Source organism: Engystomops pustulosus, chromosome 5, assembly GCF_040894005.1.
Source record: "Engystomops pustulosus chromosome 5, aEngPut4.maternal, whole genome shotgun sequence".
Lineage (NCBI taxonomy): Eukaryota > Metazoa > Chordata > Amphibia > Anura > Leptodactylidae > Engystomops > Engystomops pustulosus.
In genome coordinates, this window is record NC_092415.1 from 211,860,344 (window position 1) to 211,877,757 (window position 17,414).

General features: G+C 53.4%; 1 protein-coding gene across 1 annotated transcript in view; it reads right to left on the reverse strand.

Moving 5' to 3' along the window:
• LOC140133879 (uncharacterized) overlaps nucleotides 1-17,414 on the reverse strand; it is a 59,956-nt gene that overhangs the window by 8,626 nt on the left and 33,916 nt on the right. The window contains exons 8-10 of the mRNA XM_072154547.1: nucleotides 6,406-6,513; nucleotides 5,210-5,257; nucleotides 3,501-3,626 (exon numbers count right to left, since the gene is read on the reverse strand). Coding sequence (XP_072010648.1) covers nucleotides 3,501-3,626; nucleotides 5,210-5,257; nucleotides 6,406-6,513 — 282 coding nt within the window. The remainder of the gene's footprint in view (nucleotides 1-3,500; nucleotides 3,627-5,209; nucleotides 5,258-6,405; nucleotides 6,514-17,414) is intronic.

A 17,414-nucleotide genomic window follows, 5' to 3' on the forward strand; every position in this document is an offset into this window, starting at 1 on the left:
ATTAATAAAAAATGATCTTTTTTTCTGAGCTTTTTTTGGGGGTGTTTTTTTACCGGGTTGCATATTACACCGATAAAAGATAGAGAAGACTAAAGGATTAGCCCTAAAAAGAGCCACCCTTACATAGGTGACATGCACCTACCTCCGGACCTACCTTAATAGCTGGATCCCCGGGGGTCGGTTTCCTTTAAGCTTTCCCAAATCTCTGTTACATGAATCGCAGATCTTACGCATTAACTATATCCCAAGATATAGAAGCACCACTTAAAAAAGGAGGGTGAGGATTGTCTGAGCTGGAAGTGCATCCTGGAGCCCCTTAGAGGGACTGAGTGCATCCTGGAGCCCCTTAGAGGGACTGAGTGCATCCTGGAGCCCCTGAGAGGGACTGAGTGCATCCTGGAGCCCCTGAGAGGGACTGAGTGCATCCTGGAGCCCCTTAGTAGGACTGAGTACATCCTGGAGCCCCTTAGAGGGACTGAGTGCATCCTGGAGCCCCTGAGAGGGACTGAGTGCATCCTGGAGCCCCTGAGAGGGACTGAGTGCATGCCGGAGCCCCTTAGTAGGACTGAGTACATCCTGGAGCCCCTTAGAGGGACTGAGTGCATGCTGGAACCCCTGAGAGGGACTGAGTGCATCCTGGAGCCCCTTAGAGGGACTGAGTGCATCCTGGAGCCCCTTAGAGGGACTGAGTGCATCCTGGAGCCCCTGAGAGGGACTGAGTGCATCCTGGAGCCCCTGAGAGGGACTGAGTGCATGCCGGAGCCCCTTAGTAGGACTGAGTACATCCTGGAGCCCCTTAGAGGGACTGAGTGCATGCTGGAACCCCTGAGAGGGACTGAGTGCATCCTGGAGCCCCTTAGAGGGACTGAGTGCATCCTGGAGCCCCTTAGAGGGACTGAGTGCATCCTGGAGCCCCTTAGAGGGACTGAGTGCATGCTGGAGCCCCTTAGAGGGACTGAGTGCATGCTGGAGCCCCTTAGAGGGACTGAGTGCATCCTGGAGCCCCTAAGAGGGACTGGGTGCATGCCGGAGCCCCTTAGTAGGACTGAGTGCATGCCCGAGTCCCATGAGCCCACACAATGGGGCTCATTTACTAAGGGTCCGAATCGCACACTTTCGTCAGGTTTCCCGAATATTTTTCGATTTGCCCTGAATTGCCCCGGGATTCTGGCGCATGCTATCAGATTTTGCCGGCTTTCACGCCAAAGAAACCGACGGATTGGGACAAATGAAATGTGTCGCAAGATCAGCGCTCACATGCACCAGGAAGAAGAAGGTGAACTCCAGCGGACCTCGGCGCAGCAGTGACACATGCAAGAACTCAGGCGCACGATCTTAGTAAATCCCAGCAGAGCCGAATCCTCGTTGGAGGAGGCAGCAGGGGACAGGCAGACACCAGCAGGAGGCAGCAGGGGACAGGCAGACACCAGCAGGAGGCAGCAGGGGACAGGCAGACACCAGCAGGAGGCAGCAGGGGACAGGCAGACACCAGCAGGAGGCAGCAGGGGACAGGCAGACACCAGCAGGAGGCAGCAGGGGACAGGCAGACACCAGCAGGAGGCAGCAGGGGACAGGCAGACACCAGCAGGAGGCAGCAGGGGACAGGCAGACACCAGCAGGAGGCAGCAGGGGACAGGCAGACACCAGCAGGAGGCAGCAGGGGGCAGGCAGACACCAGCAGGAGGCAGCAGGGGGCAGGCAGACACCAGCAGGAGGCAGCAGGGGGCAGGCAGACACCAGCAGGAGGCAGCAGGGGGCAGGCAGACACCAGCAGGAGGCAGCAGGGGGCAGGCAGACACCAGCAGGAGGCAGCAGGGGGCAGGCAGACACCAGCAGGAGGCAGCAGGGGGCAGGCAGACACCAGCAGGAGGCAGCAGGGGGCAGGCAGACACCAGCAGGAGGCAGTAGAGGACAGGCAGACACCAGCAGGAGGCAGTAGGGGGCAGGCAGACACCAACAGGAGGCAGGCAGTCACCAGCAGGAGGCAGTAGGGGGCAGGCAGACACCAGCAGGTGGCAGGCATTCACCAGCAGGAGGCAGGCAGACACCAGCAGGAGGGCAGTAGGGGGCAGGCAGACACCAGCAGGAGGCAGCAGGGGACAGGCAGACACCAGCAGGAGGCAGCAGGGGACAGGCAGACACCAGCAGGAGGCAGCAGGGGACAGGCAGACACCAGCAGGAGGCAGCAGGGGACAGGCAGACACCAGCAGGAGGCAGCAGGGGACAGGCAGACACCAGCAGGAGGCAGCAGGGGGCAGGCAGACACCAGCAGGAGGCAGCAGGGGGCAGGCAGACACCAGCAGGAGGCAGCAGGGGGCAGGCAGACACCAGCAGGAGGCAGCAGGGGGCAGGCAGACACCAGCAGGAGGCAGCAGGGGGCAGGCAGACACCAGCAGGAGGCAGCAGGGGGCAGGCAGACACCAGCAGGAGGCAGCAGGGGGCAGGCAGACACCAGCAGGAGGCAGCAGGGGACAGGCAGACACCAGCAGGAGGCAGCAGGGGACAGGCAGACACCAGCAGGAGGCAGCAGGGGGCAGGCAGACACCAGCAGGAGGCAGCAGGGGGCAGGCAGACACCAGCAGGAGGCAGCAGGGGGCAGGCAGACACCAGCAGGAGGCAGCAGGGGGCAGGCAGACACCAGCAGGAGGCAGCAGGGGGCAGGCAGACACCAGCAGGAGGCAGCAGGGGGCAGGCAGACACCAGCAGGAGGCAGCAGGGGGCAGGCAGACACCAGCAGGAGGCAGTAGAGGACAGGCAGACACCAGCAGGAGGCAGTAGGGGGCAGGCAGACACCAACAGGAGGCAGGCAGTCACCAGCAGGAGGCAGTAGGGGGCAGGCAGACACCAGCAGGTGGCAGGCATTCACCAGCAGGAGGCAGGCAGACACCAGCAGGAGGGCAGTAGGGGGCAGGCAGACACCAGCAGGAGGCAGTAGGGGCCAGGCAGACACCAGCAGGAGGCAGTAGGGGGCAGGCAGACACCAATAGGAGGCAGCAGAGGACAAGCAGACACCAGCAGGAGGCAGTAGGGGGCAGGCAGACACCAGCAGGAGGCAGTAGGGGGCAGGCAGACACCAGCAGGAGGCAGTAGGGGGCAGGCAGACACCAGCAGGAGGCAGTAGAGGACAGGCAGACACCAGCAGGGGATAGGCAGACACCAGCAGAAGGCAGACACCAGCAGGAGGCAGCAGGGGATAGGCAGACACCAGCAGGAGGCAGTAGAGGACAGACAGACACCAGCCGGAGGCAGCAGGGGATAGGCAGACACCCGCAGGAGGCAGGCAGTCACCAGCAGGAGGCAGTAGGGGGCAGGCAGACACCAGCAGGAGGCAGGCAGTCAGCAGCGGGAGGCAGTAGGAGGCAGGCAGACACCAGCAGGAGGCAGTAGGAGGACGGCAGTCACCAGCAGGAGGCAGTAGGGGGCAGGCAGACACCAGCAGGAGGCAAAGAAGACTCGGGTGGGGAAGACTGTGATATACATCCGCTATATCCGTGTCTTACCTCCCGCTGGGGGCTCCCCCATGGGGTAACACTCCTCCGGTGACACCAGGGCAGGGGACGGCCACCCAGCACTTGCCCCATCACTCCCCGACCCCGGGGACGGGATGTCGTTTCTCCAGCCTCCTCCTAGAAGACACAATTAAGGAGATTACTGACCCCCTGACAGGTCTGTGCCCCCACCTCTACAGGACAGGGGGGACCAAGATAACAAATGAGACATCTCTATGAGGATGAGGGGAGGACACAAGAGCTTACAGTCTATGAGTATGAGGGGGGACACAAGAGCTTACAGTCTATGAGGATGAGGGGGACACAAGAGCTTACAGTCTATGAGGATGAGGGGAGGACACAAGAGCTTACAGTCTATGAGGATGAGGGGGGACACAAGAGCTTACAGTCTATGAGGATGAGGGGGACACAAGAGCTTACAGTCTATGAGGATGAGGGGAGGACACAAGAGCTTACAGTCTATGAGGATGAGGGAGGACACAAGAGCTTACAGTCTATGAGGATGAGGGGGGACACAAGAGCTTACAGTCTATGAGGATGAGGGGGTGACACAAGAGCTTACAGTCTATGAGGATGAGGGGGTGACACAAGAGCTTACAGTCTATGAGGATGAGGGGGACACAAGAGCTTACAGTCTATGAGGATGAGGGGGGACACAAGAGCTTACAGTCTATGAGGATGAGGGGGGACACAAGAGCTTACTGTCTATGAGGATGAGGGGGGGACACAAGAGCTTACAGTCTATGAGAATGAGGGGAGGACACAAGAGCTTACAGTCTATGAGAATGAGGGGAGGACACAAGAGCTTACAGTCTAAGAGGATGAGGGGAGGACACAAGAGCTTACAGTCTATGAGGATGAGGGAGGACACAAGAGCTTACAGTCTATGAGGATGAGGGGGTGACACAAGAGCTTACAGTCTATGAGGATGAGGGGAGGACACAAGAGCTTACAGTCTATGAGGATGAGGTGAGGACACAAGAGCTTACAGTCTATGAGGATGAGGGGGTGACACAAGAGCTTACAGTCTATGAGGATGAGGGGGACACAAGAGCTTACAGTCTATGAGGATGAGGGGGGGCACAAGAGCTTACAGTCTATGAGGATGAGGAGGTGACACAAGAGCTTACAGTCTATGAGGATGAGGGAGGACACAAGAGCTTACAGTCTATGGGGATGAGGGGGTGACACAAGAGCTTACAGTCTATGAGGATGAGGGGAGGACACAAGAGCTTACAGACTATGAGGATGAGGGGGTGACACAAGAGCTTACAGTCTATGAGGATGAGGGGGTGACACAAGAGCTTACAGTCTATGAGGATGAGGGGGACACAAGAGCTTACAGACTATGAGGATGAGGGGGGCACAAGAGCTTACAGTCTATGAGGATGAGGGAGGACACAAGAGCTTACAGTCTAAGAGGATGAGGGGAGGACACAAGAGCTTACAGTCTATGAGGATGAGGGAGGACACGACAGGTAAAAGGCTCATATAATCTTCCAGCCATACAGGTGCAGCTGCTTATCAGCCATAACTCGGCCAAATGTGTTGGTAAGAACTATGGAGTATAACAACGTGTCCAGTCACACGGGGGGCTACACTGCGCCCCCAGATACCACTACAAACAGACCACAGAACAGATTCACATCGGTCAATGACACCGATAACAATGGAGGGAGGGTCATGTAGACACGGCTCACCTCCCTCATCTTCTTCACTGTCCGGCTCCGATTTTATCGTCCGCAGTTCTGTTACCAATAAGAAGAGGAAAATGTCACAAAGCAGATTAGAAGGTAACATCCCCGGCCTCCCCGTCACATCCCCGGCCTCCCCGTCACATCCCCGGCCTCCCCGTCACAACCCCGGCCTCCCCGTCACAACCCCGGCCTCCCCGTCACATCCCCGGCCTCCCCGTCACATCCCCGGCCTCCCCTTCACAACCCCGGCCTCCCCGTCCCATCCCCGGCCTCCCCGTCACATCCCCGGCCTCCCCGTCCCGTCACATCCCCGGCCTCCCCGTCACATCCCCGGCCTCCCCGTCACATCCCCGGCCTCCCCGTCACATCCCCGGCCTCCCCTTCACAACCCCGGCCTCCCCGTCCCATCCCCGGCCTCCCCGTCACATCCCCGGCCTCTCCGTCACATCCCCGGCCTCCCCGTCACATCCCCGGCCTCCCCGTCACATCCCCGGCCTCCCCGTCACATCCCCGGCCTCCCCGTCACATCCCCGGCCTCCCCGTCACATCCCCGGCCTCCCCGTCACATCCCCGGCCTCCCCGTCACATCCCCGGCCTCCCCGTCACATCCCCGGCCTCCCCGTCACATCCCCGGCCTCCCCGTCACATCCCCGGCCTCTCCGTCACATCCCCGGCCTCTCCGTCACATCCCCGGCCTCCCCGTCACATCCCCGGCCTCCCCGTCCCGTCACATCCCCGGCCTCCCCGTCCCGTCACATCCCCGGCCTCCCCGTCACATCCCCGGCCTCCCCGTCACATCCCCGGCCTCCCCGTCACATCCCCGGCCTCCCCGTCACATCCCCGGCCTCCCCGTCACATCCCCGGCCTCCCCGTCACATCCCCGGCCTCCCCGTCACATCCCCGGCCTCCCCGTCACATGCCCGGCCTCCCCGTCACATGCCCGGCCTCCCCGTCACATGCCCGGCCTCCCCGTCACATGCCCGGCCTCCCCGTCACATGCCCGGCCTCCCCGTCACATGCCCGGCCTCCCCGTCACATGCCCGGCCTCCCCGTCACATGCCCGGCCTCCCCTTCACATCCCCGGCCTCCCCATCACATCCCTGGCCTCCCCATCACATCCCCGGCCTCCCCATAACATCCCCGGCCTCTCCATGGGTACGGCTCAGAGTACTCCTGGAGCAGATGGAGGACATATTTACCTTGTTCATGCAGAGATGAATAGATGGTGGCAGCCGTCGCTGTGTCAGTAGACCTCTTGACCGATGATGGAGGTCCCCGCAGATCATCTCGCTCCTCCAGCCACATCTCTGAGGAGAAGAAACGTCAGAGTCTTATAACCACATCCCGCAGATGTGTGATCTCATACACCCCCAGACCCCATGTACCAGGCCGCACACTTACCTCCATTCACACCTACATTCTGATATATGATCGAACCTGCATCCTATGTGAGGTCAGACCCCGAGTCACCATTGTGTAATATGTCCTAGGAGCTCACCCAATAATGAACACCTACCAACCACCGCTGAGGCTATCCCTCCAGCCCTTACACTCATGTCTATGGTCAGGACACCCCTAGGTATAGACATATGATCCTCTGCTGAGGCTATCCCTCCAGCCCTTACACTCATGTCTATGGTCAGGACACCCCTAGGTATAGACATATGATCATCTGCTGAGGCTATCCCTCCAGCCCTTACACTCATGTCTATGGTCAGGACACTGCTAGGTATAGACATATGATCCTCTGCTGAGGCTATCCCTCCAGCCCTTATACTCATGTCTATGGTCAGGACACTGCTAGGTATAGACATATGATCACCTGCTGAGGCTATCCCTCCAGCCCTTACACTCATGTCTATGGTCAGGACACTGCTAGGTATAGACATATGATCACCTGCTGAGGCTATCCCTCCAGCCCTTACACTCATGTCTATGGTCAGGACACTGCTAGGTATAGACATATGATCATCTGCTGAGGCTATCCCTCCAGCCCTTACACTCATGTCTATGGTCAGGACACTGCTAGGTATAGACATATGATCATCTGCTGAGGCTATCCCTCCACCCCTTACACTCATGTCTATGGTCAGGACACTGCTAGGTATAGACATATGATCATCTGCTGAGGCTATCCCTCCAGCCCCTTACACTCATGTCTATGGTCAGGACACTGCTAGGTATAGACATATGATCATCTGCTGAGGCTATCCCTCCAGCCCCTTACACTCATGTCTATGGTCAGGACACTGCTAGGTATAGACATATGATCCTCTGCTGAGGCTATCCCTCCAGCCCCTTACACTCATGTCTATGGTCAGGACACTGCTAGGTATAGACATATGATCCTCTGCTGAGGCTATCCCTCCAGCCCCTTACACTCATGTCTATGGTCAGGACACCGCTAGGTATAGACATATGATCCTCTGCTGAGGCTATCCCTCCAGCCCCTTACACTCATGTCTATGGTCAGGACACCGCTAGGTATAGACATATGATCACCTGCTGAGGCTATCCCTCCAGCCCTTACACTCATGTCTATGGTCAGGACACTGCTAGGTATAGACATATGATCCTCTGCTGAGGCTATCCCTCCAGCCCTTACACTCATGTCTATGGTCAGGACACTGCTAGGTATAGACATATGATCATCTGCTGAGGCTATCCCACCAGCCCTTACACTCATGTCTATGGTCAGGACACTGCTAGGTATAGACATATGATCATCTGCTGAGGCTATCCCTCCAGCCCTTACACTCATGTCTATGGTCAGGACACTGCTAGGTATAGACATATGATCACCTGCTGAGGCTATCCCTCCAGCCTCTTACACTCATGTCTATGGTCAGGACACTGCTAGGTATAGACATATGATCCTCTGCTGAGGCTATCCCTCCAGCCCCTTACACTCATGTCTATGGTCAGGACACTGCTAGTTAGAGACATATGATCCTCTGCTGAGGCTATCCCTCCAGCCCCTTACACTCATGTCTATGGTCAGGACACCCCTTGGTATAGACATATGATCATCTGCTGAGGCTATCCCTCCAGCCCCTTACACTCATGTCTATGGTCAGGACACCCCTAGGTATAGACATATGATCATCTGCTGAGGCTATCCCTCCAGCCCTTACACTCATGTCTATGGTTAGGACACTGCTAGGTATAGACATATGATCATCTGCTGAGGCTATCCCTCCAGCCCCTTACACTCATGTCTATGGTCAGGACACCACTAGGTATAGACATATGATCATCTGCTGAGGCTATCCCACCAGCCCCTTACACTCATGTCTATGGTCAGGACATTGCTAGGTATAGACATATGATCATCTGCTGAGGCTATCCCTCCAGCCCCTTACACTCATGTCTATGGTCAGGACACCCCTAGGTATAGACATATGATCATCTGCTGAGGCTATCCCTCCAGCCCTTACACTCATGTCTATGGTCAGGACACTGCTAGGTATAGACATATGATCATCTGCTGAGGCTATCCCTCCAGCCCCTTACACTCATGTCTATGGTCAGGACACCCCTAGGTATAGACATATGATCACCTGCTGAGGCTATCCCTCCAGCCCCTTACACTCATGTCTATGGTCAGGACACTGCTAGGTATAGACATATGATCATCTGCTGAGGCTATCCCACCAGCCCCTTACACTCATGTCTATGGTCAGGACACTGCTAGGTATAGACATATGATCATCTGCTGAGGCTATCCCACCAGCCCCTTACACTCATGTCTATGGTCAGGACACTGCTAGGTATAGACATATGATCATCTGCTGAGGCTATCCCTCCAGCCCCTTACACTCATGTCTATGGTCAGGACACTGCTAGGTATAGACATATGATCATCTGCTGAGGCTATCCCTCCAGCCCTTACACTCATGTCTATGGTCAGGACACTGCTAGGTATAGACATATGATCATCTGCTGAGGCTATCCCACCAGCCCCTTACACTCATGTCTATGGTCAGGACACTGCTAGGTATAGACATATGATCATCTGCTGAGGCTATCCCTCCAGCCCTTACACTCATGTCTATGGTCAGGACACTGCTAGTTATAGACATATGATCATCTGCTGAGGCTACCCCTCCAGCCCCTTACACTCATGTCTATGGTCAGGACACTGCTAGGTATAGACATATGATCATCTGCTGAGGCTATCCCTCCAGCCCTTACACTCATGTCTATGGTCAGGACACTGCTAGGTATAGACATATGATCATCTGCTGAGGCTATCCCTCCAGCCCCTTACACTCATGTCTATGGTCAGGACACCCCTAGGTATAGACATATGATCATCTGCTGAGGCTATCCCACCAGCCCCTTACACTCATGTCTATGGTCAGGACACTGCTAGGTATAGACATATGATCATCTGCTGAGGCTATCCCTCCAGCCCTTACACTCATGTCTATGGTCAGGAAACTGCTAGGTATAGACATATGATCCTCTGCTGAGGCTATCCCTCCAGCCCTTACACTCATGTCTATGGTCAGGACACTGCTAGGTATAGACATATGATCACCTGCTGAGGTTATCCCTCCAGCCCTTACACTCATGTCTATGGTCAGGACACTGCTAGGTATAGACATATGATCATCTGCTGAGGCTATCCCTCCAGCCCTTACACTCATGTCTATGGTCAGGACACCCCTAGGTATAGACATATGATCATCTGCTGAGGCTATCCCTCCAGCCCCTTACACTCATGTCTATGGTCAGGACACTGCTAGGTATAGACATATGATCATCTGCTGAGGCTATCCCTCCAGCCCTTACACTCATGTCTATGGTCAGGACACTGCTAGGTATAGACATATGATCATCTGCTGAGGCTATCCCTCCAGCCCCTTACACTCATGTCTATGGTCAGGACACCCCTAGGTATAGACATATGATCATCTGCTGAGGCTATCCCTCCAGCCCTTACACTCATGTCTATGGTCAGGACACCCCTAGGTATAGACATATGATCATCTGCTGAGGCTATCCCTCCAGCCCTTACACTCATGTCTATGGTCAGGACACTGCTAGGTATAGACATATGATCATCTGCTGAGGCTATCCCTCCAGCCCTTACACTCATGTCTATGGTCAGGACACCGCTAGGTATAGACATATGATCCTCTGCTGAGGCTATCCCTCCAGCCCTTACACTCATGTCTATGGTCAGGACACTGCTAGGTATAGACATATGATCATCTGCTGAGGCTATCCCTCCAGCCCCTTACACTCATGTCTATGGTCAGGACACTGCTAGGTATAGACATATAATCATCTGCTGAGGCTATCCCTCCAGCCCCTTACACTCATGTCTATGGTCAGGACACCCCTAGGTATAGACATATGATCATCTGCTGAGGCTATCCCTCCACCCCTTACACTCATGTCTATGGTCAGGACACTGCTAGGTATAGACATATGATCATCTGCTGAGGCTATCCCTCCAGCCCCTTACACTCATATCTATGGTCAGGACACTGCTAGGTATAGACATATGATCATCTGCTGAGGCTATCCCTCCAGCCCCTTACACTCATGTCTATGGTCAGGACACCCCTAGGTATAGACATATGATCATCTGCTGAGGCTATCCCTCCAGCCCCTTACACTCATGTCTATGGTCAGGACACCCCTAGGTATAGACATATGATCACCTGCTGAGGCTATCCCTCCACCCCTTACACTCATGTCTATGGTCAGGACACTGCTAGGTATAGACATATGATCATCTGCTGAGGCTATCCCTCCAGCCCTTACACTCATGTCTATGGTCAGGACACTGCTAGGTATAGACATATAATCATCTGCTGAGGCTATCCCTCCACCCCTTACACTCATGTCTATGGTCAGGACACTGCTAGGTATAGACATATGATCATCTGCTGAGGCTATCCCTCCAGCCCTTACACTCATGTCTATGGTCAGGACACCGCTAGGTATAGACATATGATCACCTGCTGAGGCTATCCCTCCAGCCCCTTACACTCATGTCTATGGTCAGGACACCCCTAGGTATAGACATATGATCATCTGCTGAGGCTATCCCTCCAGCCCTTACACTCATGTCTATGGTCAGGACACCGCTAGGTATAGACATATGATCCTCTGCTGAGGCTATCCCTCCAGCCCTTACACTCATGTCTATGGTCAGGACACCCCTAGGTATAGACATATGATCATCTGCTGAGGCTATCCCACCAGCCCCTTACACTCATGTCTATGGTCAGGACATTGCTAGGTATAGACATATGATCATCTGCTGAGGCTATCCCTCCAGCCCTTACACTCATGTCTATGGTCAGGACACTGCTAGGTATAGACATATGATCATCTGCTGAGGCTATCCCACCAGCCCCTTACACTCATGTCTATGGTCAGGACACCCCTAGGTATAGACATATGATCATCTGCTGAGGCTATCCCTCCAGCCCTTACACTCATGTCTATGGTCAGGACACTGCTAGGTATAGACATATGATCATCTGCTGAGGCTATCCCTCCAGCCCCTTACACTCATGTCTATGGTCAGGACACTGCTAGGTATAGACATATGATCATCTGCTGAGGCTATCCCTCCAGCCCTTACACTCATGTCTATGGTCAGGACACTGCTAGGTATAGACATATGATCATCTGCTGAGGCTATCCCTCCAGCCCCTTACACTCATGTCTATGGTCAGGACACTGCTAGGTATAGACATATGATCACCTGCTGAGGCTATCCCTCCAGCCCCTTACACTCATGTCTATGGTCAGGACACCCCTATGTATAGACATATGATCATCTGCTGAGGCTATCCCTCCAGCCCTTACACTCATGTCTATGGTCAGGACACTGCTAGGTATAGACATATGATCATCTGCTGAGGCTATCCCTCCAGCCCCTTACACTCATGTCTATGGTCAGGACACTGCTAGGTATAGACATATGATCACCTGCTGAGGCTATCCCTCCAGCCCCTTACACTCATGTCTATGGTCAGGACACTGCTAGGTATAGACATATGATCACCTGCTGAGGCTATCCCTCCAGCCCTTACACTCATGTCTATGGTCAGGACACTGCTAGGTATAGACATATGATCATCTGCTGAGGCTATCCCTCCAGCCCTTACACTCATGTCTATGGTCAGGACACTGCTAGGTATAGACATATGATCATCTGCTGAGGCTATCCCTCCAGCCCCTTACACTCATGTCTATGGTCAGGACACCCCTAGGTATAGACATATGATCATCTGCTGAGGCTATCCCTCCAGCCCCTTACACTCATGTCTATGGTCAGGACACTGCTAGGTATAGACATATGATCATCTGCTGAGGCTATCCCTCCAGCCCTTACACTCATGTCTATGGTCAGGACACTGCTAGGTATAGACATATGATCATCTGCTGAGGCTATCCCTCCAGCCCCTTACACTCATGTCTATGGTCAGGACACCCCTAGGTATAGACATATGATCATCTGCTGAGGCTATCCCTCCAGCCCCTTACACTCATGTCTATGGTCAGGACACTGCTAGGTATAGACATATGATCATCTGCTGAGGCTATCCCTCCACCCCTTACACTCATGTCTATGGTCAGGACACTGCTAGGAATAGACATATGATCACCTGCTGAGGCTATCCCTCCAGCCCCTTACACTCATGTCTATGGTCAGGACACTGCTAGGTATAGACATATGATCATCTGCTGAGGCTATCCCTCCAGCCCTTACACTCATGTCTATGGTCAGGACACTGCTAGGTATAGACATATGATCATCTGCTGAGGCTATCCCTCCAGCCCTTACACTCATGTCTATGGTCAGGACACTGCTAGGTATAGACATATGATCATCTGCTGAGGCTATCCCTCCAGCCCTTACACTCATGTCTATGGTCAGGACACTGCTAGGTATAGACATATGATCACCTGCTGAGGCTATCCCTCCACCCCTTACACTCATGTCTATGGTCAGGACACCCCTAGGTATAGACATATGATCATCTGCTGAGGCTATCCCTCCAGCCCCTTACACTCATGTCTATGGTCAGGACACTGCTAGGTATAGACATATGATCACCTGCTGAGGCTATCCCTCCAGCCCCTTACACTCATGTCTATGGTCAGGACACCCCTAGGTATAGACATATGATCATCTGCTGAGGCTATCCCTCCAGCCCCTTACACTCATGTCTATGGTCAGGACACCGCTAGGTATAGACATATGATCATCTGCTGAGGCTATCCCACCAGCCCTTATACTCATGTCTATGGTCAGGACACCCCTAGGTATAGACATATGATCATCTGCTGAGGCTATCCCACCAGCCCCTTACACTCATGTCTATGGTCAGGACACCGCTAGGTATAGACATATGATCATCTGCTGAGGCTATCCCTCCAGCCCTTACACTCATGTCTATGGTCAGGACACTGCTAGGTATAGACATATGGTCACCTGCTGAGGCTATCCCTCCAACCCTTACACTCATGTCTATGGTCAGGACACTGCTAGGTATAGACATATGATCATCTGCTGAGGCTATCCCTCCAGCCCCTTACACTCATGTCTATGGTCAGGACACCCCTAGGTATAGACATATGATCATCTGCTGAGGCTATCCCTCCAGCCCCTTACACTCATGTCTATGGTCAGGACACTGCTAGGTATAGACATATGATCCTCTGCTGAGGCTATCCCTCCAGCCCTTACACTCATGTCTATGGTCAGGAAACTGCTAGGTATAGACATATGATCCTCTGCTGAGGCTATCCCTCCAGCCCTTACACTCATGTCTATGGTCAGGACACTGCTAGGTATAGACATATGATCACCTGCTGAGGCTATCCCTCCAGCCCTTACACTCATGTCTATGGTCAGGACACTGCTAGGTATAGACATATGATCATCTGCTGAGGCTATCCCTCCAGCCCTTACACTCATGTCTATGGTCAGGACACCCCTAGGTATAGACATATGATCATCTGCTGAGGCTATCCCTCCAGCCCCTTACACTCATGTCTATGGTCAGGACACTGCTAGGTATAGACATATGATCATCTGCTGAGGCTATCCCTCCAGCCCTTACACTCATGTCTATGGTCAGGACACTGCTAGGTATAGACATATGATCATCTGCTGAGGCTATCCCTCCAGCCCTTACACTCGTGTCTATGGTCAGGACACCCCTAGGTATAGACATATGATCATCTGCTGAGGCTATCCCTCCAGCCCCTTACACTCATGTCTATGGTCAGGACACTGCTAGGTATAGACATATGATCCTCTGCTGAGGCTATCCCTCCAGCCCTTACACTCATGTCTATGGTCAGGAAACTGCTAGGTATAGACATATGATCCTCTGCTGAGGCTATCCCTCCAGCCCCTTACACTCATGTCTATGGTCAGGACACTGCTAGGTATAGACATATGATCATCTGCTGAGGCTATCCCTCCAGCCCCTTACACTCATGTCTATGGTCAGGACACTGCTAGGTATAGACATATGATCACCTGCTGAGGCTATCCCTCCAGCCCCTTACACTCATGTCTATGGTCAGGACACCGCTAGGTATAGACATATGATCACCTGCTGAGGCTATCCCTCCAGCCCCTTACACTCATGTCTATGGTCAGGACACTGCTAGGTATAGACATATGATCATCTGCTGAGGCTATCCCTCCAGCCCCTTACACTCATGTCTATGGTCAGGACACTGCTAGGTATAGACATATGATCCTCTGCTGAGGCTATCCCTCCAGCCCTTACACTCATGTCTATGGTCAGGAAACTGCTAGGTATAGACATATGATCCTCTGCTGAGGCTATCCCTCCAGCCCTTACACTCATGTCTATGGTCAGGACACTGCTAGGTATAGACATATGATCATCTGCTGAGGCTATCCCTCCAGCCCTTACACTCATGTCTATGGTCAGGACACCCCTAGGTATAGACATATGATCATCTGCTGAGGCTATCCCTCCAGCCCCTTACACTCATGTCTATGGTCAGGACACTGCTAGGTATAGACATATGATCCTCTGCTGAGGCTATCCCTCCAGCCCTTACACTCATGTCTATGGTCAGGAAACTGCTAGGTATAGACATATGATCCTCTGCTGAGGCTATCCCTCCAGCCCTTACACTCATGTCTATGGTCAGGACACTGCTAGGTATAGACATATGATCACCTGCTGAGGCTATCCCTCCAGCCCTTACACTCATGTCTATGGTCAGGACACTGCTAGGTATAGACATATGATCATCTGCTGAGGCTATCCCTCCAGCCCTTACACTCATGTCTATGGTCAGGACACCCCTATGTATAGACATATGATCATCTGCTGAGGCTATCCCTCCAGCCCTTACACTCATGTCTATGGTCAGGACACCCCTATGTATAGACATATGATCATCTGCTGAGGCTATCCCTCCAGCCCTTACACTCATGTCTATGGTCAGGACACTGCTAGGTATAGACATATGATCATCTGCTGAGGCTATCCCTCCAGCCCCTTATACTCATGTCTATGGTCAGGACACTGCTAGGTATAGACATATGATCATCTGCTGAGGCTATCCCTCCAGCCCTTACACTCATGTCTATGGTCAGGACACTGCTAGGTATAGACATATGATCATCTGCTGAGGCTATCCCTCCAGCCCTTACACTCATGTCTATGGTCAGGACACTGCTAGGTATAGACATATGATCATCTGCTGAGGCTATCCCTCCAGCCCTTACACTCATGTCTATGGTCAGGACACCGCTAGGTATAGACATATGATCACCTGCTGAGGCTATCCCTCCAGCCCCTTACACTCATGTCTATGGTCAGGACACTGCTAGGTATAGACATATGATCATCTGCTGAGGCTATCCCTCCAGCCCTTACACTCATGTCTATGGTCAGGACACTGCTAGGTATAGACATATGATCATCTGCTGAGGTTATCCCTCCAGCCCCTTACACTCATGTCTATGGTCAGGACACTGCTAGGTATAGACATATGATCCTCTGCTGAGGCTATCCCTCCAGCCCTTACACTCATGTCTATGGTCAGGAAACTGCTAGGTATAGACATATGATCCTCTGCTGAGGCTATCCCTCCAGCCCTTACACTCATGTCTATGGTCAGGACACTGCTAGGTATAGACATATGATCACCTGCTGAGGCTATCCCTCCAGCCCTTACACTCATGTCTATGGTCAGGACACTGCTAGGTATAGACATATGATCATCTGCTGAGGCTATCCCTCCAGCCCTTACACTCATGTCTATGGTCAGGACACCCCTAGGTATAGACATATGATCATCTGCTGAGGCTATCCCTCCAGCCCCTTACACTCATGTCTATGGTCAGGACACTGCTAGGTATAGACATATGATCATCTGCTGAGGCTATCCCTCCAGCCCTTACACTCATGTCTATGGTCAGGACACTGCTAGGTATAGACATATGATCATCTGCTGAGGCTATCCCTCCAGCCCTTACTCATGTCTATGGTCAGGACACCCCTAGGTATAGACATATGATCATCTGCTGAGGCTATCCCTCCAGCCCTTACACTCATGTCTATGGTCAGGACACTGCTAGGTATAGACATATAATCATCTGCTGAGGCTATCCCTCCAGCCCCTTACACTCATGTCTATGGTCAGGACACTGCTAGGTATAGACATATGATCCTCTGCTGAGGCTATCCCTCCAGCCCTTACACTCATGTCTATGGTCAGGAAACTGCTAGGTATAGACATATGATCCTCTGCTGAGGCTATCCCTCCAGCCCCTTACACTCATGTCTATGGTCAGGACACTGCTAGGTATAGACATATGATCATCTGCTGAGGCTATCCCTCCAGCCCCTTACACTCATGTCTATGGTCAGGACACTGCTAGGTATAGACATATGATCATCTGCTGAGGCTATCCCTCCAGCCCCTTACACTCATGTCTATGGTCAGGACACTGCTAGGTATAGACATATGATCCTCTGCTGAGGCTATCCCTCCAGCCCCTTACACTCATGTCTATGGTCAGGACACTGCTAGGTATAGACATATGATCACCTGCTGAGGCTATCCCTCCAGCCCTTACACTCATGTCTATGGTCAGGACACTGCTAGGTATAGACATATGATCATCTGCTGAGGTTATCCCTCCAGCCCCTTACACTCATGTCTATGGTCAGGA